At 43.3% G+C, this 27,587-nt stretch overlaps 1 protein-coding gene across 1 annotated transcript; it reads right to left on the bottom strand.

The window, feature by feature from the left end:
- Positions 1-1,444: 1,444 nt before the first annotated feature.
- On the bottom strand, positions 1,445-27,503 carry LOC110888172. Its single transcript, XM_022135710.1, has 4 exons — positions 26,072-27,503; positions 24,686-25,956; positions 2,616-3,496; positions 1,445-2,249 (listed from the first exon to the last, which is right to left on the bottom strand). Exons 1-4 carry the CDS (start codon positions 27,501-27,503, stop codon positions 1,445-1,447), a joined length of 4,389 nt encoding a protein of 1,462 aa, XP_021991402.1.
- Positions 27,504-27,587: the final 84 nt, after the last annotated feature.

A 27,587-nucleotide genomic window follows, 5' to 3' on the forward strand; every position in this document is an offset into this window, starting at 1 on the left:
TGTACGATCCGGTCGACTTGTGCGATCCGATTGGGTTGTGCGATCGAAACTAGCCCAACCCAACATGTATACCCGGCCCAACAGTTAAGCAAACATAACAACTTGTGCGATCCAACAGCCTTGTGCGACTGGGGACCTCTTGTGCGACTGGATCATCTTATGCGACTGCACTTGTGTATTCGGTCTTGTGCGATTAGTTTAAATGTCTGGATTTCATGCAATTAGTTACAAACATTCAATGGTTTCCAAATTTATCATTTATCAATTAACAAGTTTCTAACTATTCGTTTAACATACAATCGATCAAACCGAGCATATTCAAATGAATTCTCATGAACCCTAGATAATCATAGTTATGAGCAATAATCAAACATTCAATCCGGATCATTAGGCTAGCAATTTTTATATCAACATGCAATACTAATCATCCTACAACCACTTCGAATTATCATATCACAACAGCCGATTATATATATATCCGATTCTAAGTCCAGATCATTAGTTGCATCATATGTTTTGACAACCCTATACCGATCAATAACATCATACATGTGAGCCGCCTATCATCTATTCATAACATATATCTATCGTATCTCATCCGTAAAGCATCACGAAGGAACATATGAATCACAACATCATACAACAAACAATCAATAATCATAACACTAACCAGTTAAGAAACGTAATGAGATCGATCCGAATGATAAGAATCTTCGATACGAAAGGGGATGCTCGCCGTCGGCTTCAAAAGGAGAGGAAAGAGAGCTAGGGTTTGTGTGTGTGAAGTGTATTGGTAAAATGTGAGATGGTTACTAACACCCTAAGTGTTATGCGCATAAAAGAGAGTGGGCCGAACCCTCACTTGGGCTGCCCATTTGATCCGAATACAAGAGTGTAGCCCAAATGGGCTTGTGCGATCGGGTGAGTGTTGTGCGGTTTGGGCTCGTTTAATACAAACATTCAATACACATAACATATAATCATAACATTCAATTAATCACTCAAGTTCATATAGTCGTATCATGTTCACAAACGTTACATCAAAGTACAAAGAGAGGTTCAGAAATACGAGTTGTCACATTATCCCCAACTTAAAAGAAATTTCGTCCCGAAATTTGGTACGTACTCACTGAGGAAGCTAGTTAAGTTGCATGGTTTTCCTGGGGTGTCACATACTCCCCCCGTTGATCTGGAATTTTGTCCCGAAATTCCGTGGTAGCTTCAGCCTCAGTAGTGGTTGTACTGTTTTTGGGTAAAGGGTTACCCCGGTGAATATTATAAAGAATCAAAGAACAGGGTGCGACAAGAGTTTGACACACACTACTAGGCTTGACAGGCCAAGCCTAGGCATCACAAAACAAACAACTCACAAGCGGCCCAAACAAACAAAACAACCCGAAAACAAAACTAACTAACTGCAAACACTAGCAAACTAGACTCGCAATTAGCCCGGTTCGTCTTCTCTTACTCCCCAGGTTTCCAAAAGCTTCCTATAATTCCCGTGACGTCCGATCTTGAAACTCATTATACGAAGCCGCACCATATCCAAAATAATCTGTGCCACCATCTCTTCCTTCCTGTGAATGTTGGAAAACAGCCGGTTATTCCGTTCTTGCCATATAAAGTATGTAGAGGCCGCTACCACCAGCTTACACACAATGTGTTCCAGAGTCTTTGAACTCGCATTCAGCTCTATCCATGCCATGATTGAGCTCCATGAATCGTTTACATTTACCATATCAACTTTTTCCTTGACAATGCTCCAAATCTTGGCCGCATAAGAGCATTGAAAGAATAAATGATCTCTTGAGTCTCGTCCATAGTTACAAAGAGGACAGCACATAAGACGTAGATTTGTTTCACTCCCCGCTTCCCAAACTGCCAATCTATCTTGTGTCTTCAGCTTATTCTTTAGAACTAACCAAAGATGAAAAGAATGTCTTGGAATGCACTGGCCATACCACACCATATTCACCCAAGCCACCTTGTTATCCCTTACCCGAAGATTATTCCAAGCTTCCCAAGAGCTAAAATGCACAATTTTCCCTCCCACCTCTCTCCATCCCAGTCTGTCAACCGAATCAGGAACAAGAGAAGGAGCCATGACATTTATGAGTACTGGGAATAAGTCATACCATGCCTGAGGCCACCGCCAGTTGCCATTAGCGTCTACAAGCTCTGCAACAGTAGTTTGCAAATTAAAACCCGCTTGGGCAATTCTCCTTGGTGTAATAAAGTTTCGGATCGGACTGCACGAGCACCAATTATCACTCCACGCGTTTGTTTAGGAACCACTCCCAATTAACTTCCAAACATAAGGTCTGACCAACAGACGAATAGATAAAATCTTTCGCCAACTCCAAGTCAAAACCCCACGACTTTGAATCTCCCAAAAATTTCTGCCTTTTATCTTGTAAGAATGGATCCATTTGACCCACAAGGATTCCCGGTTGGTAATAATGCTCCAAATATGCGACATCATAAGTGCTTTGTTCACATCTGAGATATTTCGGATTCCAAGACCCCCCTCATCCTTAGGCAAACAAACGTCCTTCCACGCGACTTTAGACCGAATACTCCCAGGAGCCCCCCCCCCCCCCCGGTTCCAAAGAAACCTTCGCATTCTCTTTTCCAGATCCTTGACTATACGCATTGGCAAAATAAAAACCGAGGCCCAATACGTATACATTGCTGCAAGAACAGAGTTAAGGAGCTGCAATCGACCTGCAAACGATAACAATTTAGACATCCAATTATCAACCTTCCTCTCCATACGTTCCACCAGAACCCGGCAATCTCTAAAAGATAACTTAGTAGAGATTAAGGGAACCCCGAGGTAGCGAACCGGAAGTTCACCCTCACGAAACGGCAACAAGCTCAGGATTTCAGCTTTTACTTGGCTTGGAACATTGCAGAAAAAAACCGTACTCTTGGGCAAGCTAGGGACCAGGCCCGAAACACTAGTGAACTTCTCCAAAACATTCCGAACAAGCTTAACCGATCCAATATCTCCATTAACAAAAACAAATAAGTCATCAGCAAATGATACGTTGATAATCTTTTGTTTAGAACAGTGACTATGGAACTTGAAAGCAGGGTTTAACGCCATCTTTTGTAACATGAGAGATAACACCTCCATAATCAATGTGAATAGGTACGGGGACATTGGATCTCCTTGACGAAGACCCCGTTTCCCTGAAAAGTAACCATGCAACTCGCCATTTACGCTAACCGAGTAGGATACCATTGTGACACACGCCATAATCCAAGCAACCATTTTCCGGTGAAAACCAAACCGGACTAAAATAGCTTCTAAAAAAGACCAGCTTACAGTATCATAAGCTTTCTGGATGTCAATCTTCAAAGCACACCTCGGAGGACCACGATCCACATGATAATTATGCATAAGCTCCTGCGTAATAAGAATATTACCAGATATCTTTCTACCAGGAACAAACGCCGACTGGTTAATGTTCACTAGAGTCCCCAAACACCCCTTCACACGATTAGTGATTATTTTGCTGATATATCACATTACAACATGATATTGGCCTGTAGTCAAGAACTGTATTTGGAGTATCCATCTTTGGCACCAACGCTAAAATCGTATGGTTAATCTGCTTAAGAATTTGCCCGTTATTAAAGAAATCACACACCGCCTTTGTAACTTCACCGCCCACAACATCCCAGGCATTTTTAAAAAACGCTGAAGTGTATCCGTCCGGACCTGGAGCCTTTGTCACACCCCAACCGATGGCGGAATCATCGGGGCGCGGCACTGAGCGAAACAGATTGTTCAGAAGTTTCCATAACAACTATCATACAATTCAGTTATATAACACGTCCCATACCGTGTCCCAAATAATAACAAGTTATCATAGAAATCAACTAAACAATATGGGAACTGTTCCGACAACTCAAATTCTTAGTTATTACAAACCGAATTTAAATATTGTTTTAAGACTTCTAGACGGCTAACTATAGATCTTACTGACTACAGGTGCCAGTACAAGATCTACAGATAATTATGGCCCTGGAGCAGGTATGTGGACACTGTCCTAAGGTCACAGGCTCCTAGAAGCTTATTATTGCCTCGCTTCCCTAGCACGCTAGTAGCTTAAACACCTGTCACATACGTTAAAATAAAAGTCAATACATATAATGTAAAGGTGAGTACACAAGTTTGATATAGCATATAAAGTTCGAAAGTTTACGCATAACCAAGCACGTACACAAGGGCAAACGATGCATGTAAATTATCAACATGGGACCATCGATACCAACGACTTCAAGTTGACTGTCCGAGACAGTTCGCAATACATGATTACCACCGTAATCCTTGCAAGTAATTGTCCTTAGCAACCCCCGTGTGAACGGGTGCTGAGTCCAAACTATAGTACTACGTTGCTAAAGCAGGTAGATAGCACTCCACGTGTAAACATAATAAACAGCAATCATTTAGGCAAGTAATACATGCAAGTAGGTTAGCGTTCAAATAGTTTGTGTTGTTTGTGAATTTGATAGATTACGTATGTAACACCCAAAAGTGCTGAAAGCAAAAAGGGATCGAGTATACTCACAGTGGTTGATGTGGATTGTGAGGAGCACTGAGAATAGGTTAGCCTGAATAGTTCGATAACACAACGATGAGTAACGCGGAAAAAGTAAACAATGTACTTGGATCGAGTAGGCCATTCGATCGGACAGCAGTTCGATCGAGTGGGCTGTTCGATTGGTTTGAAAGTCCGTTCGAACATCCATTCGATCGGCCGGCTGGCTCGATCGGCTGGTTCCTTCAAGTGGATTGTTTCTTCCTTTGATGTGAAGGATGTGTTTGTGTATGATGGTTGTACTACCTTTCAAGTTGGCCGATCGAACAGCTGTTCGATCGGTTAGCCCAACCGATCGGTTAGCACTTCATTGTTTTCAAGTCTGTCACTCGATCGGTTGGCATGCTCGATCGGGTGACATTCCAATGTTTCGAAAAGTCTAAGTGTTTTGAAGTATAGTATCTCATGATTCGAGCAGTAATGATTACAATCGAGTGGCGTAGTCGATCGAACAGTACCTCGTCAATACTACACTTCATGAGTTTGTGGGACTAAGTGCTAGTCGATCGGTTAGCCTAGCCGATCGGCTGGCGTAGTCGTTCGGTTGGGCTGTTCGATCGAACAGCCTAGCCGTTCGGCCAGCTTCTCGATTCGGTTAACCTTTCACTTAACACTTGGTTATTCCCGTTAATTGTTGATGTTTTAGAGATATTTTGACTACGAGTTGAACCACAAAACTGAAGTCCCCACTTAGCCTACTGACTCGAGCAGGAATCACCCAAACTCGGTCAGAGACGGTTTGGAACCCAAGTTTAACGTTTAACCCGAAATCGGTATATCTCTTGGTAGAACCCGAATCTTGAACCATGTGTTTGTTTAGAATGGTTTATAAATCGGTTCAAGCTTCGTTTTCACCTTTTTGAGTGTAAAAGAGTTGAAAGATAGATGAAAACCCATCTTCCAATCCTTTTCCACCGTGAAATGTTAAGATCTTTGGTAGATTTTAGGTTATTTATGTGGAAATCGGTTAGATCTAAGTTATTCATGGTGGAATGATGTCAAAACTTAGTGTTCTTGAAGAACACATGATGACATCACCCAAGAACACCTAGATCTTGGTGATTTCATGGATGAAATCCAAGTTTTGAAAGATAGAAAGATGGAGAATCGATTAATGAACAAAAACGTACAAGGATTAGAGCGAAATACTTACCGGTTTGAGAGAAATCTGGGATTTAGTGAGAAGAAGAGGCTGGTCGGTCAGAGCTTTTCCAAAAGTGGAAAGTTTGACAAGGACAGCCCTATTTATAGGCTTCCAAAAGAGGAAAGGGTCAGCTGATCGAACAGCATCCCTGATCGAGCAGCTGTCCGATCGAACAGCCTGTTCGATCGGCTAGCCTGTTCGATCAGGTTGCCCTGTTCGATCGGCTTGCCTGGTTTTGAGTGTTTCGCGACGATTTTTGATATTTCGAGTTCGATGAGCGATGATTTGAGAATGATAGAATTCCTAATCAAATTACTTTTAGTCTCAACTACTATATCTAACATACAAGCATCCTTACAACCATTTCGGGTTCGATTTCCATTGAGTTTGATTCACCTTTGAGTCTTGATTGATTTGATTGATTCACCACACACTTTAACATAAAAGTAAACATGCACAAGTAACACATAAGGCACACACACACGTATAAAAGTACTAAAATTATCCACACTTGAGCTTGATGATTGATTTGATTAGCTTGATTATTGATTGACTAGCTTTATTGCATTGTTACTTCCTATCATTCACAGTCGGTCGTTGATTCACAGTTCGATCATCGGTCGATTAGTTTGATTATACAACACTTACTCCAAATAATATGAAAATCAAAATGAAACTAAAATGAAATTAATCTTCATTGATCTTTAATTCTAATAACAGTCAACTCTTGACTTTGACTTTGACTTTTGGGAAGCACGGGGTGTTACAGTCTCCCCTCCTTTAGGGAATTTCGTCCCGAAATTAGGCTGAGAACCGTACATCGCCGTGTGATTTTACCAATTTGATGCTTCAGATCTATCTGAACAACTGCGGGTACTTGGCCTTCATGTCACTTTCGAGTTCCCAAGTGAACTCCGCGCCTCGTTTGCCTTCCCATCGTACTTTTACAATAGGAATGCGAGAGCGTCTGAGTTGCTTGGTCTGTCGGTCCATGATTTCGACAGGCTTTTCCACGAAGTGTAGCGTCTCATTGACCTGAAGATCGTCGAGTGGTATTATTGCGTCGTGGTCGGCTACGCATTTTCGAAGGTTTGAAATATGGAAAGTCGGGTGGACATTGCTGAGTTCCTCCGGTAATTCGAGTTTGTAGGCAACTTTACCGATCCTTTCCAGAATCTTAAAAGGTCCAACAAATCGAGGCGCAAGTTTCCCTCTTTTGCCGAATCGGACTACTCCCTTCCAAGGCGATACCTTTAGGAGCACGTAGTCGCCAACTGCAAATTCGCGGGGCCTGCGTCGTTTATCGGCGTACATCTTTTGTCTGTCCCGGGCCTTCACCAAATTTTCCCTTATCTGGTGGATCTTGTCAGTCGTTTCTTGTAGAATCTCGGGCCCAGTCAATTGTGAATGACCGACCTCGTGCCATACAATAGGCGAGCGACATCTCCTACCATACAAGGCTTCGAAAGGTGCCATTTCGATGCTGGAGTGATAGCTATTATTGTACGAAAATTCGACTAACGGTAGGTGTTTGCTCCAACTACCACCAAAATCGATAACACACGCACGGAGCATGTCCTCAATAGTACGTATCGTTCTTTCAGTCTGCCCGTCGGTTTGCGGGTGGAATGCGGTACTCAAATTCAGCGTCGTACCAAGAGCTGCTTGAAAAGTTTCCCACAATCTCGATGTAAACCGAGCATCGCGATCAGAAATGATGTCTCGAGGCGTACCATGATTCTTAATGATCTCGTCGGTGTAGATTTGGGCTAGCTTGGCCACCTTGTAGTCTTCTCGTATTGGCAGAAAGTGGGCTGATTTGGTTAGACGGTCGACTATAACCCAAATACTGTCGTGACCTGATGGCGTGGTCGGAAGCTTAGTTATGAAATCCATAGCTATGCTTTCCCACTTCCATACGGGTATCGGCGGTTGTTCGAGTAAGCCTGAAGGTCTTTGGTGTTCAGCCTTGACTCTTGCACAAGTTAAACAGCTACCAACATATAGAGCAATATCCCTTTTCATCCCAGGCCACCAGTACTTGTAGCGAAGGTCCTGGTACATTTTGTCCGCACCGGGATGAATGGAGTATCGGGATTTGTGGGCTTCGTTCATGATGATCTTTCGCAAATCTGTCCTCCTCGGAACCCAGATTCGGTCCAGATAATAGAATATCCCGTTGGCTTTGCTCACGAGCTGAGTTCCATCGTGATAGATTCGTTCTTTCTTCAACGTATGCTCGTTAAAGCAAGCGTGTTGTGCTTCGCGGATGAGAGCTTCGAGGTTATACTGAGCCTGGATATTTCGAGCACCTATCACGTAATTCTTTCTGCTGAGGGCGTCTGCAACTACATTCGCCTTGCCTGGGTGATAACGGATCTCACAGTCGTAATCGTTGAGAAGTTCTACCCATCGGCGTTGACGCATATTGAGTTCTCTCTGGTTAAAGATATGTTGTAGGCTCTTGTGATCGGTGAAGATCGTACACTTTGTTCCATACAGGTAGTGTCGCCAAATCTTTAAGGCAAAGACAACTGCGCCTAGCTCGAGGTCATGGGTTGTGTAGTTCTTCTCGTGGATTTTGAGCTGTCGAGATGCGTAAGCTATAACCTTGTCTCGTTGCATGAGAACACAGCCAAGTCCAAGGTTTGAAGCATCACAATAGACAACGAAGTCATCGCTTCCGTCCGGCAGTGTAAGAACTGGTGCATGGCACAGCATGTGTTTGAGGGTTTGGAAAGCAGTCTCCTGCGCGGTTCCCCACACAAAAGGCTTGTCTTTATGAGTAAGGGAGGTAAGCGGTACAGCAATCTTTGAGAATCCTTCGATGAATCGCCGGTAGTAACCAGCTAATCCGAGAAAAGAGCGAACTTCTGACGGATTCTTTGGCGTAACCCATCCCTTGACTGCCTCAATCTTTGCAGGATCAACGTGTATACCCCGACTATTCACAATATGACCCAGAAATTGAACCTCCTCCAACCAGAACTCACACTTGGAGAATTTGGCGTAGAGTTGGTTTCCCTGAAGCAACTCGAGAACCAATCGCAAATGCTGCGCATGTTCGGCCCTCGATCTGGAATAGATCAAGACATCGTCGATGAATACAATGACGAAACGGTCTAAGAACGGTTTACACACGCGATTCATCAGATCCATAAAGACCGCGGGTGCGTTGGTCAGACCAAAAGGCATGACAACAAATTCGTAGTGGCCGTATCGGGTTCGAAAAGCGGTTTTGGGTATGTCTTCCTCTTGAATCCGCAACTGATGGTAGCCTGAACGTAGATCAATCTTGGAGAAACACTGAGCACCTTGTAGTTGGTCAAACAGATCATCGATTCTTGGTAAGGGGTATCGGTTCTTGATGGTCAGCTTGTTCAATTCCCGGTAATCGATGCACATTCGGAACGACCCGTCCTTCTTTTTGACGAAAAGGACTGGTGCGCCCCATGGAGAAGTGCTCGGGCGAATGAAGCCTTTTTCAAGTAACTCCTGGAGTTGGTTTGAGAGTTCTCGCATCTCAGATGGAGCGAGTCGATACGGAGCTTTGGCCACTGGGTTGGCTCCTGGAATAAGGTCGATTAGAAAGTCGATATCACGACTTGGAGGTAATCCAGGAAGATCATCAGGGAACACCTGAGGAAATTCTCGAACAACAGGAACATCCTTGACTTCAACTTTCCTTTTCTTGTCCGTCTCAGCTACAACAATGTTGGCCAAGAAGGCTCGATATTCCTTGCGGAGATATTTGCGAGCTTGAAGACATGACATGAGCTTGAGATCTTTTGCAGTAGTTTCACCATAAACACATAGAATATCACCACTAGCTAGCACAAAACGAATCATCTTATCGGAACACACAACTTCAGCACGGTTTTCACGAAGAAAGTCCATGCCTACTATGACATCGAAACTTCCGAGTTGCATCGGAATGAGATTAATCGGGAATATATGATTGTTGAGCTCGAGAGTACAATCACGGAGCACAGAATTGACAGCAATGGTTCTTCCGGTAGCGATTTCTACTTCGAAGGGTGACGAAAGATAAGAGCGCTTACGTCTAAGAAGTTTCTCAAATTCAAATGACACAAAGCAGTTATCGGCTCCAGTATCAAACAAACATGATGCATATATACCATTCACAAGGAACGTACCATTGACCACGTTGTTATCAGCTTGAGCCTGGCGTGCGTTGATGTTGAAAGTTCTGGCGTGAGCGGCTTGTTGTTGAGGCTGCTGTTGTTGTTGCTGGGGTTGTTGAGCTTCTTGTTTCACCACTCTGTTCGGGCACCGGTTTGCGAAGTGGTTAGGATCACCACATGCAAAGCAGGTCCGAACATTGTTTGCCGGGGCCTGTGCAGCTTGAGGAGCTTGAGGAGCTGGTAGCAGGGCTTGGTTAACAGCGGCTTGAGCTTGCGTTTGACGAGGACCATAGCGGCAATTCGCAGTGAAATGCCCGTAAACATTGCAGTGGACACAGAAACGGCAGGCCACACCCACCGGGTGATGATAAGAACATGTAGCACAGAGTGGGTGGGGGCCGGTGTACGCACGCTTAGCCGGCGGCGCATTGATCACTGGCGCAGTGCGCTGTGGTTGTTGCTGTTGTGGCGGTACTGACTGAAGAGGAGCAGCATTGGTTGCAGCGGCGCAATTCTTGTTCTTCTTTCTTCTTCTCGAGGACTTGAAGACTTGAGCAGCAGGGTTGTCGGTTGATGCGGCAGTAACTTGATGCAACGACTTGGATGGCTTATCCCAGACACCAGCCTTAACTCGCTTGTCGTTAATCTCGGCAGCGAGTAGGTAGGTTTCCTCGATTGATGCGGGTTTGGCGGCGAACACATAATCTGCAACACAATCCGGAAGAGCACGGATGTATTTCTTGATGGTCATCTCGGGAGTCTTGACCTGGTCTGGACAGATAATGCTCAGTTGTTTGAAACGGGCGGTGAGACCAGCGTTGTCGCCCTCCTTCTGTTTGATGGTCCAGAACTCATCCTCCAACTTTTGGCGTTCGTGGGGAGGACAGAACTCGTCCAGCATGATAGCCTTCAGTTCCTCCCACGTCAGCTCGTAGGCAGCGTCGTTCCCGCGCTTATTCCTTTCGGCTGTCCACCAGTCCAATGCCCGCGACTGGAAGACACCGGTAGCATTGAGAGTTCGGAGATGATCCGGGCATCCGCTTTGACGAAGGGTAACTTCCACAGAGTCAAACCAGTGAAATAAGCCTGTAGGGCCCTCTTCACCGGTGAACTCCTTGGGTCCACATGCCTTAAATTGCTTGAAACTGAACGGAGCTTTGATGGGTTCAGTGAGGGTTCGGGATTCTTCCGACGACTTGCTGGTGTTTTCGTACACCTCACTGACAGCTTTCGCTACAGACCTTGAGATGAGCTTGGCGAGACGTCGGTCTCTCTTTTCCTGACGGGAAAGGTTTTGGCGAAGTCTTGATGATGACGACATGGTCTGCAATAGACATCGCCATAGGGCTCAACACAACGAATTCGAATCTCGCATGTCTTAGTTTACTAAAGCTTAGAATCACGTCGCATCTCACGTCACGTAACACATATAAACACATAAGCACATAATTATAGAGGCACATAAGCACAGAAGCAATTAGAGCACATAAGCAATTAAGCAAATAAGGCACTTAATTTCCTAAACACGTACGCAATTTATCACAGAGGTTGTCAGAAAACAGAAACCTATAACCACAAGTCGAGCGTCGTTCGTTTTGCATATCGGATAGCATCACATGGTATCGTCTAACTTAGTCGTATAGCGTAGCATAGCACACTGGTTTCGTTTAGATCACATCAACAGGGGTTTGAATCGAGATAGGATAGCAACAAAAGTCACGCAGATTGATAACAAATGGAGTAATCAACGAATCTTAAAACACGTAAACAGGTAAATCATGTAAAATCAACGAAGCAACACTCAAAATCGGGAAATGGATTGTCTGCGGCTACTAGACTTTGACTAACCATGGCAATTTAACTATTCACAGTTGACTTGTCGTCACTTTCGACTCTAGGGGACATGTTTCTGCCTCGATTCTTGGGCATTATGCACGCGCATTCTAGGCCATACTCGTGAGTTCGGGTCGTTGGAGTCCGTCAACTGCCTTGGCGAGATAAAATGTGACAACTCGAGTGTTTGACTTTCACTTTCGCATTATTGCGCGTTGACTTTGACTTTGACTGTTTAGTTGTTGGATTGTGGACTTGAATTATACGAGTTGTGTGTTAATAGAGTATATTGTCGTTTTGCCTATATGTTACTATTTGTGGTGATAGAAAATAATATTAGAATTGTTATTATTATAATATTAACTTTAACCTAGCCCTCGAAGGATAACATGTAGTTCGAAGGATTCGAAGGACCACGAAGGATAACCTTCGACCCCGAAACATATCCTTCGACATTATTCGAGCACGAAACATATTCTTCGACCTTGTTCGGCCCGAAGGATCACGAAACATATCTTTCGATATGTTTCGGCCCAGTCTTTCAATTTGGGCCTTGGCCCACTGCCGATTTAATATAAATTGATTAGAGACTTTACGTGATAACATTTTTGATCGGCAAACCCTAGAACATTTTCACTTGTGACGGCAACCACAAACTTACGGAAATTCTGCTGATCAATTCCTTGTTTGCTACCTGATCGGTTAGTGTTAATTGCTAATTGTGACCTATTGATTTAATGATGATATTGTTGCATGTTTTGGATGATAAGATCGTATGCTTTGAATAATTCTGTGAGTAGTTAATCGGAATTATTGCTTATGACATGTTGAATATGTGCGATTCCATGATTCGATTTACGTTATGATAATTAGGACGATTGATTATGATTGTTAGATGATTTTATGATAGTAGGGTTCATAGCATGTTAATTGGTCACCAAGTCCTACGTTCGGATTGTTTGTACGATAACCGGTTATGTAATGTTGTGTTTGGCTTGCTTGCATGATAAAGCGGATTGTTGTAACCGAATTGCTAACTTGGTTAACTGGGTTGCGAATGGCTTAGGTTGCTGATAGCCGGATTAGTGTTAATGTAATTAAATTAGGGTTCTTGAGTGAAACCTTGTGATTATGCTTGTTTGATCCTGTTGACAATAACTGATTAGTGAAATTGTGTTAATGGATAAAACGTAACTGCCATGACCGAAAGATATCAATGGCTCGAACCATGGTAGTTTGACCGAACCATAATCTGATCGAACCATAGTTGACCGAAGGATGCTGGTTGACCGACAGATAGTTGGACCGAAGGATAGTTTGGACCGAAAGATGTCATGGTCCGAAACATGACATTCGGTCCGAAGGATCATTGTGACACTTGTTTTCGAAAGATGATAGTATGAGTCGAAGGATACTAGGGTTTTGAATAATGTTTGAACAGTGGAACATATGTTGATTTAATTGACATGCCATGCTTAGTGATGAACGTGCAATACTACGTGCCGTGCTGATATGCAAACTGACTGCTATGTGAACAATTAATTGCATGCGTATCATTTCGAACATGAACTGATTTGTTATACGTGCATACACTAGGACGTGATTAATTACTTGTGAGTGCATAACTTAGCATACCGAGCAAACCAAGGTGAGTTCACACTCCTACTAAGGCATGGGATTCCCGGGTTGTGGGAATGGGTTAAAGGTTGTTATTGAAAGGAACGTACATATGCTTTACTAGACTGTCACCTATCATGTCCTCGGATGTCAGGACGGTTACGTAGGTTGGGATAACACCTACGGGTTCACATGCCATTCTATCCTCGGTTACGAAGGATACGCACGTAAAACCTACGTGTACGCATTACTTACTCCTATCCTCAGGTTACGAAGGATACGTGCGTAAAACCTACGCACACTTTATACACACTTCTGTTCTCGGACGAAGAACAGGGATAATAATACGAATAGTCTAGTGGTAACTTAACATGGGAAGCCCCCACCAGCATAACTTACTATCGGCCCTGTAGAGCCACCTGTTACTTACTGTTACACATTTACTTACTGTGAACTCGCTCAACTAGTTTGTTGATCATTCTGTTACATGCCTTGCAGATCGTTAGGTACTTGGAGCTTGCACTGGAGAAGCGGGTCGTTGTGGACAAGGATTCGTGGTTTCTATGCTGAACTATTATAACATTTGAACTATTTACTATGGTTGGATTATTACTATGCTTCCGCTACACTTTAAAACAATAACATGTTTTGAACACCTTTTGTATTGAACGGATGGTTTTCTTTTATCTTACTTAATACTATATGCATGTTCAATATGATTGGTGGCTTGATCCTGGTCAGTCACGCTCCCAAGCGGTGATACTCCGCGTGTGGATTTTGGGGGTGTGACAGATTGGTATCAGAGCCATTGGTTATAGAGAACTTGGTTTTAATATGAGAAAACGTTTTTATTAAAACCAGACTATAACCAGAACAGTGCTCTCAACGATCCACAACGACGCTTCGCTCCACGTGCAAGACTCAACTCCCTAGGTAATAAGGTTTATGTTTATTGCCTACATGCTAGAATTTGCATAGAACTTTGCTCGTAGTATGCTTACATTACTTGCTCACAACTTGACATTGCATGAGAATACTTATGTGCTTACACTCTTCTGTCATCGCACTATTCGCGAACCTTTCTCACTTATGTTGCCTTTGATGTGAAGATCAATGGCCGCACGAATTACCATGACTCAAGCCCAGCTAGAGGCTCTCGTTGCTGCGGCAGTTGCAGCCGCCCAAGCAGGTAGTATACCCTGTAGTATAGACACTAGGATCTTTAGATCCTACATTAATTCTCGTACTTAACTTTGCCCTATTCGTACACAATAGGTCAACCCGCTCAGCAACAACCTGGGTGCACATTCAAGAATTTCATGGACTGTCGTCCTAGCTCGTTCAGTGGCACGGAGGGGGCAGTTGGACTCCTCCACTGGTTTGAAAAGCTCGAGTCGGTTTTCGAAATGTGTGAATGCCCTGAGGCTCGCAGGGTGAAGTTCGCCACTGGCACACTTGAAGGGATTGCGCTCACTTGGTGGAACGCACAAGTGCAGATCTTAGGGTTGGCAGCTGCTAACGCCACACCCTGGAATGATTTCAAAGAATTGATCAAGAGGGAATACTGCACTAGAGAAGACATCCACAAGTTGGAGGATGAGTTGTATAACCTGAAAATGGTTGGTTCGGAAATCGAAGCTTACACCAAAAGATCGAATGAGTTGGCTGTGTTATGTCCAACTATGGTGGACCCTCCATACAAGCGAATCGAGTTGTATCTCAAAGGTTTGGCACCAGAAATACAGAGCCACGTTACCTCGGCTAACCTCAACAACATCCAGGAAATCCAGCGTCTCGCTCATCGCATCACAGATCAGGCAGTAGACCAGGGCAAACTGCCAAAGCGTATCAGTGCTACCGCTACCGCTACTGCTACTACTACACTTGCCACTCCCAGCGAAAGTAAGAGAAAATGGGAGGGGGATTCTAGCAAGGGATCAGCATCGGTACAGTCACAGTCTCAGCAGCGAAAGACGGATAGTTACCAAAGTCCCAGTCAGCACTCATCGAGCAGCCACAGACAGGGAGGGTATCGAGGAAACCTTCCAAAGTGTAACAACTGCAACAGGCATCACAGCGGCCAGTGCAATAAGGGCCGTTGTCAAAGGTGTTTAAAGATGGGTCACGAGGCCAAAGATTGTAGAAGCGCTCGCCCTGCAAATCAGAATCAGCAGCCTCAGCAACCAGCTCCACAGAATCAGCAGAATCAGCAACAGGGCAACAGGGGGTGTTATAAGTGTGGGGCTGAAGGTCACTTCAAACGCGATTGCCCACAGTTGAACCAGAACCGCAACAACAACCATCAGGGCAACGGGAACCATAACAACAATAATGGGGGCAACAACAACAACAACAACAACAACAACAACGGCAATGAAGCTCGTGGTCGAGCATTTGTGTTGGGTCGAGGAGATGCAGTGAATGATCCTAACGTGGTTATGGGTAAGTTCCTTCTCGACGATATTTACGTTACTGTCTTATTTGATTCGGGTGCTGATACAAGTTATATGTCCATGAAAATGAGTAACTTATTAAAACGTACACCAACACCTCTAGACACTAAACACGTCGTAGAACTAGCAAATGGTAAAAGTGTAGAAGCCGCTCATGTAGTCAAGGGTTGTAGCATTGTTCTAGCGGGTCAGACTTTCACGATTGATCTTATACCCATAGTCTTGGGTAGCTTCGACGTCGTCATCGGCATGGATTGGTTATCTCAACATCACGCAGAGATCTTATGCAAGGAAAAAGTTATTCGTATTCCTCGCTCCAGTCAAGAACCTCTCGAAGTTCAAGGCGACAAGAGTGGTGCTGTGGTTGGCATCATCTCTTACTTGAAGGCGCAGAAATGTTTACGAAAGGGGCATACTGCCATTCTGGCTCTCGTTACTGATGCATCAGCAAAGGAAAAGAAGCTGGAGGATATCCCAGTTGTACGTGACTTCCCTCAGGTGTTTCCTGAAGATTTACCAGGCTTACCGCCTCATCGTCAAGTCGAGTTTCAGATCGAATTGGCACCTGGAGCAGCGCCAATAGCCCGCGCACCATATCGTTTAGCTCCAACCGAACTGGAAGAACTGTCGAAACAGCTGCAAGAGCTCTTGGAAAAGGGCTTTATTCGTCCAAGCTCTTCGCCTTGGGGAGCTCCAGTGTTATTTGTGAAGAAGAAAGACGGTACGTTCAGGATGTGCATCGACTACCGTGAACTCAACAAGGTGACGGTGAAGAACCGTTATCCTCTTCCACGCATAGATGACTTATTCGACCAGTTGCAAGGGTCGTGTTACTATTCCAAGATCGATTTGAGGTCAGGGTATCATCAGCTGAGAGTCCGGGATGAGGACGTCTCCAAAACTGCTTTCAGAACTCGTTATGGTCACTACGAGTTTCTTGTCATGCCATTCGGGCTTATGAACGCGCCTGCAGTCTTCATGGATCTTATGAACAGGGTGTGCAAACCGTATCTTGATAAGTTTGTTATCGTTTTCATCGACGACATTTTGATTTACTCCAAGAGTCAGGAGGAGCACGAGCAGCACTTACGCCTTATCTTGGAACTTCTTCGAAAGGAGCAACTGTATGCAAAGTTTTCTAAATGCGACTTCTGGCTTCGTGAAGTCCACTTCTTAGGCCATGTGGTGAACAAGGATGGGATTCATGTCGATCCATCCAAGGTTGATTCGATCAGAAACTGGCCAGCACCACGTACACCGACAGAAATACGCCAATTCTTGGGTTTGGCAGGTTACTACAGGCGATTTATTAAAGACTTCTCAAAGATCGCGCAACCACTTACTATGCTTACACAGAAAGGTGTCGTTTACAGATGGGGTAATACGCAGGAGACCGCTTTTCAGTACTTAAAGGATAGGCTTTGCAGCGCGCCTATTCTCTCACTGCCCGAGGGCACGGATGACTTCGTGGTTTATTGTGACGCATCGATACAAGGGCTTGGTTGTGTATTGATGCAACGGGATAAAGTTATCGCATACGCCTCTCGGCAACTCAAGGTTCATGAACGGAACTACACGACGCACGATTTAGAGCTGGGAGCTGTTGTTTTCGCGCTTAAGATATGGCGACACTACCTGTACGGTACCAGGTGCATGATTTACACCGATCACAGGAGTCTCGAGCATATTCTTAAGCAAAAGGATTTGAATATGCGTCAACGAAGATGGGTTGAACTTCTGAACGACTACGAATGCGCCATCAAGTATCATCCAGGCAAGGCCAATGTTGTGGCTGATGCCCTCAGTCGGAAAGACACTCTACCTAAGCGCGTGCGAGCGCTACAGCTTACCATTCAGTCCAGTCTTCCTGCACAGATACGAGCTGCTCAGTTAGAAGCACTGAAACCCGAAAACGTCAAAGCTGAAGCCTTACGCGGTTCAAGGCAACGCATGGAACAAAAGGAAGACGGTGCTTACTATGTAACGGGGCGTATTTGGGTCCCACTTTATGGCGGTTTACGCGAACTTGTGATGGATGAAGCGCACAAGTCTCGCTACTCGGTACATCCAGGGTCGGATAAGATGTACCACGATATCAGAACAACTTATTGGTGGCCAAACATGAAAGCTCTTATCGCAACTTACGTCGGCAAGTGTTTAACTTGTGCAAGGGTTAAAATCGAGTACCAGAAACCATCAGGCCTACTTCAGCAACCAGAAATACCACAATGGAAATGGGAGCAAATTTCCATGGATTTTGTTACTGGCCTACCTAGATCCCAGCGTGGGAATGACACTATCTGGGTGGTCGTTGATCGGCTCACAAAGTCTGCTCACTTCTTGGCTATCAAAGAAAAGGATAAGTTTTCTACCCTAGCAGACATCTACATGAAAGAAATTGTTTCGAGGCACGGAGTGCCCACCTCTATTATTTCGGATCGCGATGCACGATTCACGTCAGAGCTTTGGCAAGCGATGCACAAATCCTTCGGCTCACGATTAGACATGAGCACAGCATATCATCCTCAGACGGATGGGCAGTCTGAGCGAACTATTCAAACTCTAGAAGACATGCTTCGAGCGTGTGTTATCGATTTCGGCAACGGCTGGGAAAAGCACCTCCCTTTGGTGGAGTTCTCATACAATAACAGTTACCACACCAGCATTCAAGCCGCTCCATTTGAGGCATTGTACGGACGTAAATGCCGGTCACCTCTCTGTTGGGCAGAGGTGGGAGATAGTCAAATTACGGGTCCAGATATTGTTGTGGACGCCACAGAAAAGATAGCACAGATACGACAACGCATGGCGGCAGCACGCGACCGTCAGAAAGCCTACGCGGACAAGCGTAGAAAGCCATTGGAATTTGAGGTCGGGGACCGGGTTTTATTGAAAGTTTCACCCTGGAAGGGTGTGGTTCGTTTTGGTAAAAGAGGCAAGCTGAATCCGCGGTACGTCGGACCATTCGAAATCTTAGAAAAGATTGGCAAGGTAGCCTACAGATTAAACCTACCTCCTGAACTCGGTGCAGTTCACAATGTATTTCACGTGTCGAATCTGAAGAAATGCCTATCAGATGAGACCCTTATAGTTCCTTTTAAGGAACTCACTATCGACGAGCGGTTGCAGTTCGTCGAGGAACCAGTTGAAATCACGGACCGGGATGTTAAGGTCCTCAAACACAAGAGAATCCCTCTTGTTCGAGTTCGTTGGAACTCCCAGCGTGGTCCAGAGTATACCTGGGAACGCGAAGATCAGATGCAAGAAAAGTATCCCCAGTTATTCGAAACCAATGCATCCACTTCTGAGGCTGAAGCTACTACTACTGAATTTCGGGACGAAATTCCAAACCAACGGGGGGATGATGTGACACCCCAGGAAAAACCAGTGAACGATACCTAGCTTCCTCAGTAAGTGCGTACTAAATTTCGGGACGAAATTTCTTTTAAGTTGGGGATAATGTGACAACTCGAGTGTTTGACTTTCACTTTCGCATTATTGCGCGTTGACTTTGACTTTGACTGTTTAGTTGTTGGATTGTGGACTTGAATTATACGAGTTGTGTGTTAATAGAGTATATTGTCGTTTTGCCTATATGTTACTATTTGTGGTGATAGAAAATAATATTAGAATTGTTATTATTATAATATTAACTTTAACCTAGCCCTCGAAGGATAACATGTAGTTCGAAGGATTCGAAGGACCACGAAGGATAACCTTCGACCCCGAAACATATCCTTCGACATTATTCGAGCACGAAACATATTCTTCGACCTTGTTCGGCCCGAAGGATCACGAAACATATCTTTCGATATGTTTCGGCCCAGTCTTTCAATTTGGGCCTTGGCCCACTGCCGATTTAATATAAATTGATTAGAGACTTTACGTGATAACATTTTTGATCGGCAAACCCTAGAACATTTTCACTTGTGACGGCAACCACAAACTTACGGAAATTCTGCTGATCAATTCCTTGTTTGCTACCTGATCGGTTAGTGTTAATTGCTAATTGTGACCTATTGATTTAATGATGATATTGTTGCATGTTTTGGATGATAAGATCGTATGCTTTGAATAATTCTGTGAGTAGTTAATCGGAATTATTGCTTATGACATGTTGAATATGTGCGATTCCATGATTCGATTTACGTTATGATAATTAGGACGATTGATTATGATTGTTAGATGATTTTATGATAGTAGGGTTCATAGCATGTTAATCGGTCACCAAGTCCTACGTTCGGATTGTTTGTACGATAACCGGTTATGTAATGTTGTGTTTGGCTTGCTTGCATGATAAAGCGGATTGTTGTAACCGAATTGCTAACTTGGTTAACTGGGTTGCGAATGGCTTAGGTTGCTGATAGCCGGATTAGTGTTAATGTAATTAAATTAGGGTTCTTGAGTGAAACCTTGTGATTATGCTTGTTTGATCCTGTTGACAATAACTGATTAGTGAAATTGTGTTAATGGATAAAACGTAACTGCCATGACCGAAAGATATCAATGGCTCGAACCATGGTAGTTTGACCGAACCATAATCTGATCGAACCATAGTTGACCGAAGGATGCTGGTTGACCGACAGATAGTTGGACCGAAGGATAGTTTGGACCGAAAGATGTCATGGTCCGAAACATGACATTCGGTCCGAAGGATCATTGTGACACTTGTTTTCGAAAGATGATAGTATGAGTCGAAGGATACTAGGGTTTTGAATAATGTTTGAACAGTGGAACATATGTTGATTTAATTGACATGCCATGCTTAGTGATGAACGTGCAATACTACGTGCCGTGCTGATATGCAAACTGACTGCTATGTGAACAATTAATTGCATGCGTATCATTTCGAACATGAACTGATTTGTTATACGTGCATACACTAGGACGTGATTAATTACTTGTGAGTGCATAACTTAGCATACCGAGCAAACCAAGGTGAGTTCACACTCCTACTAAGGCATGGGATTCCCGGGTTGTGGGAATGGGTTAAAGGTTGTTATTGAAAGGAACGTACATATGCTTTACTAGACTGTCACCTATCATGTCCTCGGATGTCAGGACGGTTACGTAGGTTGGGATAACACCTACGGGTTCACATGCCATTCTATCCTCGGTTACGAAGGATACGCACGTAAAACCTACGTGTACGCATTACTTACTCCTATCCTCAGGTTACGAAGGATACGTGCGTAAAACCTACGCACACTTTATACACACTTCTGTTCTCGGACGAAGAACAGGGATAATAATACGAATAGTCTAGTGGTAACTTAACATGGGAAGCCCCCACCAGCATAACTTACTATCGGCCCTGTAGAGCCACCTGTTACTTACTGTTACACATTTACTTACTGTGAACTCGCTCAACTAGTTTGTTGATCATTCTGTTACATGCCTTGCAGATCGTTAGGTACTTGGAGCTTGCACTGGAGAAGCGGGTCGTTGTGGACAAGGATTCGTGGTTTCTATGCTGAACTATTATAACATTTGAACTATTTACTATGGTTGGATTATTACTATGCTTCCGCTACACTTTAAAACAATAACATGTTTTGAACACCTTTTGTATTGAACGGATGGTTTTCTTTTATCTTACTTAATACTATATGCATGTTCAATATGATTGGTGGCTTGATCCTGGTCAGTCACGCTCCCAAGCGGTGATACTCCGCGTGTGGATTTTGGGGGTGTGACATAAAATACAGTCGGAACAACTGCCAAGGTTAGGGTTTCACCCCTAGCTCAGCAATTTCTTCCTTGTTTTAAGAAAACTTTAGAGGAAAATTTTCATCAAGTTACGGGTTTCAGCCCTGATTTGGTATAATTCTCCCCCGTTTGTTGATAGAAAATTGCACAAAATAATTGGCAAAAATTTGTAATTTAGGCAGGAATTCGCGGGTTTCACTCCTAATCCCGTCCAAATTACAAAATTTGGCTCGGAGTTCGGATGTAACGATAGAATAGAAGGAAACAACATAAAATAAGCACATAAACTTGGTCTCTTGGTTCCTAACTATAGTCTAGGTCTCTAAGACAGCGATCCGGACTAGATCGTGTCTAACCTAATTCCCTATAGTTATGGCTCTGATACCAATCTGTCACACCCCAACCGATGGCGGAATCATCGGGGCGCGGCACTGAGCGAAACAGATTGTTCAGAAGTTTCCATAACAACTATCATACAATTCAGTTATATAACACGTCCCATACCGTGTCCCAAATAATAACAAGTTATCATAGAAATCAACTAAACAATATGGGAACTGTTCCGACAACTCAAATTCTTAGTTATTACAAACCGAATTTAAATATTGTTTTAAGACTTCTAGACGGCTAACTATAGATCTTACTGACTACAGGTGCCAGTACAAGATCTACAGATAATTATGGCCCTGGAGCAGGTATGTGGACACTGTCCTAAGGTCACAGGCTCCTAGAAGCTTATTATTGCCTCGCTTCCCTAGCACGCTAGTAGCTTAAACACCTGTCACATACGTTAAAATAAAAGTCAATACATATAATGTAAAGGTGAGTACACAAGTTTGATATAGCATATAAAGTTCGAAAGTTTACGCATAACCAAGCACGTACACAAGGGCAAACGATGCATGTAAATTATCAACATGGGACCATCGATACCAACGACTTCAAGTTGACTGTCCGAGACAGTTCGCAATACATGATTACCACCGTAATCCTTGCAAGTAATTGTCCTTAGCAACCCCCGTGTGAACGGGTGCTGAGTCCAAACTATAGTACTACGTTGCTAAAGCAGGTAGATAGCACTCCACGTGTAAACATAATAAACAGCAATCATTTAGGCAAGTAATACATGCAAGTAGGTTAGCGTTCAAATAGTTTGTGTTGTTTGTGAATTTGATAGATTACGTATGTAACACCCAAAAGTGCTGAAAGCAAAAAGGGATCGAGTATACTCACAGTGGTTGATGTGGATTGTGAGGAGCACTGAGAATAGGTTAGCCTGAATAGTTCGATAACACAACGATGAGTAACGCGGAAAAAGTAAACAATGTACTTGGATCGAGTAGGCCATTCGATCGGACAGCAGTTCGATCGAGTGGGCTGTTCGATTGGTTTGAAAGTCCGTTCGAACATCCATTCGATCGGCCGGCTGGCTCGATCGGCTGGTTCCTTCAAGTGGATTGTTTCTTCCTTTGATGTGAAGGATGTGTTTGTGTATGATGGTTGTACTACCTTTCAAGTTGGCCGATCGAACAGCTGTTCGATCGGTTAGCCCAACCGATCGGTTAGCACTTCATTGTTTTCAAGTCTGTCACTCGATCGGTTGGCATGCTCGATCGGGTGACATTCCAATGTTTCGAAAAGTCTAAGTGTTTTGAAGTATAGTATCTCATGATTCGAGCAGTAATGATTACAATCGAGTGGCGTAGTCGATCGAACAGTACCTCGTCAATACTACACTTCATGAGTTTGTGGGACTAAGTGCTAGTCGATCGGTTAGCCTAGCCGATCGGCTGGCGTAGTCGTTCGGTTGGGCTGTTCGATCGAACAGCCTAGCCGTTCGGCCAGCTTCTCGATTCGGTTAACCTTTCACTTAACACTTGGTTATTCCCGTTAATTGTTGATGTTTTAGAGATATTTTGACTACGAGTTGAACCACAAAACTGAAGTCCCCACTTAGCCTACTGACTCGAGCAGGAATCACCCAAACTCGGTCAGAGACGGTTTGGAACCCAAGTTTAACGTTTAACCCGAAATCGGTATATCTCTTGGTAGAACCCGAATCTTGAACCATGTGTTTGTTTAGAATGGTTTATAAATCGGTTCAAGCTTCGTTTTCACCTTTTTGAGTGTAAAAGAGTTGAAAGATAGATGAAAACCCATCTTCCAATCCTTTTCCACCGTGAAATGTTAAGATCTTTGGTAGATTTTAGGTTATTTATGTGGAAATCGGTTAGATCTAAGTTATTCATGGTGGAATGATGTCAAAACTTAGTGTTCTTGAAGAACACATGATGACATCACCCAAGAACACCTAGATCTTGGTGATTTCATGGATGAAATCCAAGTTTTGAAAGATAGAAAGATGGAGAATCGATTAATGAACAAAAACGTACAAGGATTAGAGCGAAATACTTACCGGTTTGAGAGAAATCTGGGATTTAGTGAGAAGAAGAGGCTGGTCGGTCAGAGCTTTTCCAAAAGTGGAAAGTTTGACAAGGACAGCCCTATTTATAGGCTTCCAAAAGAGGAAAGGGTCAGCTGATCGAACAGCATCCCTGATCGAGCAGCTGTCCGATCGAACAGCCTGTTCGATCGGCTAGCCTGTTCGATCAGGTTGCCCTGTTCGATCGGCTTGCCTGGTTTTGAGTGTTTCGCGACGATTTTTGATATTTCGAGTTCGATGAGCGATGATTTGAGAATGATAGAATTCCTAATCAAATTACTTTTAGTCTCAACTACTATATCTAACATACAAGCATCCTTACAACCATTTCGGGTTCGATTTCCATTGAGTTTGATTCACCTTTGAGTCTTGATTGATTTGATTGATTCACCACACACTTTAACATAAAAGTAAACATGCACAAGTAACACATAAGGCACACACACACGTATAAAAGTACTAAAATTATCCACACTTGAGCTTGATGATTGATTTGATTAGCTTGATTATTGATTGACTAGCTTTATTGCATTGTTACTTCCTATCATTCACAGTCGGTCGTTGATTCACAGTTCGATCATCGGTCGATTAGTTTGATTATACAACACTTACTCCAAATAATATGAAAATCAAAATGAAACTAAAATGAAATTAATCTTCATTGATCTTTAATTCTAATAACAGTCAACTCTTGACTTTGACTTTGACTTTTGGGAAGCACGGGGTGTTACAGCCTTATTCTCACTTATACTGAACATAGCCTGTTTAACTTCATCATCGATAACCTGTCTCACCATAGTCTCCGCCACATTCTGCTGCAAAACATTAACAAATAAATCTGCATCATCCAACCTAGCCACTTTATCTTCGGTGCCCATGAAAGCTGAATAATGGTTTAGCAAAGCAGCCGCGACATCAACTCCCTCATACTGGTTCCCATTCGTATCCTTAATGCAATTGATTTTATTTCTAGCATTCCTACTTTTCACACTATTATGAAAGTAGGATGTATTTGAATCACCCGCACATAACCATTGCACTTTAGATTTTTGTTTCAAGAAACACTCCTCATCATAAACCGCTGACTTGAAGTCTCGCAAACAGATAGTCTCAGAAGACCGAATAGCAGCATCAAAAGGATGAGCTTCCACCTGTTTTTGAATCTGGTCCAGCTCATTCCGTAAGTCAGTAACTCTTTTATGGAGATTACCTTGATTACGCAATATCCTCCTAAAATGTGATTTCAGACCCTTCATTTTCTTAACCACAGAAAACATGGTAGCACCCTCCACGGTTTTAGTCCATTCGGACATCACAGCTTGACGGAACTCAGGCTTTGTCACAATAAAGTTTGGGAATTTAAAAGGTTTAGGCCGGTCCGTAGACATAGAAAATAATTTCAAGATAGCAGGAGCATGATCTGAAACACGGAAAGGCTGAAACATAGCATAAGCATCCGAGAAAACATCTAAGAGTTTGATGTTACCCATAATACGGTCAATCTTCTTTAGCATTCCTACCCCATCCTTTGGTTTTTGATTCCAAGTATAATGCAACCCATGACTCTTAACATCGATCAATTCTGCCTCTTGAACACAATCATAGAATTCTCGCATAGCTATTGTGTGGGAGGACGGCCCCATAGTAAAATCCTCCATATTCAAAGCGGCATTGAAATCACCCATTACAACCCAAGCGGCATTGAAATCATGAGTGAGGCCTTTAAAGTTACACAAATCAGCCCACAAGCTTCTCCTATCCTGATATTTGTTTTCCGCATACACAAAAGAACAAAATATCTTCTTTTTGACCGATTTTAACAATACCTGAGCATGAATAACCTGGTCTGATTGGGATATAACCATAAGATCAATATCATCCGCATTCCACCCCAATATCACCCTCGTACCTCTATGACACATACCTCCGTTCGATGTCCACTTCCAATTCCGAAAAATCTTCTCACATATCTTATTCAGCTTATTAACAGCCACATGAGACTCTAAAATGGCACAAACACTTAAATGATTCTCCGCAATAAAATGGCGAACCTCACTTTGTTTCAGGGGTTGGTTCAGACCCCTTATGTTCCAAGCAACTAAGCTACCCATTAAAACCATTGTCACCGGGAGTGCTTGCCCCCTCAGAATTTTGATTATTCATGTTACCACTCATAAAATCAGCCATCTCTGTCAGATTCAACTCCTTAACTTCATCAGGTTGTTGTATACGGGTACCATGATTTTCATCAATCATCGACTTGGCACTAGTCGGATCCCTTTTCTCATTATTCTTATCATTATCAAGCACCGCAAAGGAGTTTGACAACTGCACAGCCGCCGAATTATCCCCCTTCGTTCCAGACGTACTTGCATGATATTTATTAGTCTTAGGTTTATACACAACCTTAGGTTTCTGCTTCTTTTGAGGGAACGAGTACCTCGCCATCTTCCTTTTATCAGTAACAAAACCCTCCTCATCAACAGTAACCATCTTAGCCTTACCATTAGGTTTCTTGCTACACGTATTGTCATCATGACCAAACAAACAACATGTACTACAGCGTAACGGCCTCCTCTCATATTCAACTTTAACCCGTTCCAAAATGAACCCATCCTCATCCATTTTAGGGATAGCTACAGTAATGTGATCCTTCAGCTCGTTATCAGCATTTAACTCAATCATCGCACGAGCATAACTACTCCTTCCCCAGTTTTCAACACACATATCAGCTGTATAGGAATCTAACCTTTTAGGAACCCCTAGCTTCGAAGCCAACAAGCTCAATCCATCATCCGTATAAACTGAAATCGGCACATTGTGCAACTTAACCCATATTGGAACGGTTTTGATACTATCTTTCTTGAGTGTAACCTTTGGAGACCATATGTTCAGAAATAACGGGACCTTTCGTATTAACCATGGTCCTCCTTCCAACACCTTAGTCAATCCTTCCTTCGAGTCAAACTTGAAGAAAAAGAAACCTGACGTGTTCATCATAAGTTTTGAAAACCCAAACTTTGCCCAGACATTCTTCGCATAATACTCAACCACAGGAAACGGCAATCTATTCCCTAAAAAATAACCATAGAGGACATTATCGAATTTGTCTTGAACCTGCTGCACAACCTCTTTCGGTATAACAATATCAGCATCATCTCTCGTTTCCTTAGGTTCCAAGAGTCTGAAATTTACCTCCCTTTTCTTACGAGTGGACTGCACCTTTTCAGCATACGAGACTGTTTTCTCCTCCTTACTAGCTTCCCAGAAAACCTCATCATGCACAGCATTAGGCTTAATGACATCATGATCATCGGCATTAAGATTGACTGGAATTGTGATTTTGGTAAGTTCATCTATGACATTAACTACCTTCGGTCCCTGTTGTTGATCAGACACAACACCCCTACGCGGACAGAATGTTTTGCCGTCAATGTTCAGTAATCTAGTAGCAAAACCCTTATTAGGGTTTGACGAGGAAGACAGAATATCCGGCGGCTTGACATGTCTTGCATCCATATCCGACGGCTTGAAGTAACTATAATCCATACCACAATAAATCTAGAACCATGCAACGAAGAAAATACGAATAACCAAGAACCAAAGCGAATTAACAACAAACCCTAGTAGTAA

This window comes from Helianthus annuus, chromosome 11, assembly GCF_002127325.2.
Source record: "Helianthus annuus cultivar XRQ/B chromosome 11, HanXRQr2.0-SUNRISE, whole genome shotgun sequence".
Classification (NCBI taxonomy): Eukaryota; Viridiplantae; Streptophyta; class Magnoliopsida; order Asterales; family Asteraceae; genus Helianthus; species Helianthus annuus.

Coding starts and splice junctions, on each gene's coding strand:
- LOC110888172 (XM_022135710.1), bottom strand. CDS start 27,503: ATGGATTATAGTTACTTCAAGCCGTCGGATATGGATGCAAGACATGTC. Junction 25,957..26,071: donor AAGCACTCCCGGTGACAATG/GTTTTAATGGGT, acceptor GTGCCATTTTAG/AGTCTCATGTGGCTGTTAAT. Junction 2,250..2,615: donor CTGGAAAAGAGAATGCGAAG/GTTTCTTTGGAA, acceptor GTGCTCGTGCAG/TCCGATCCGAAACTTTATTA.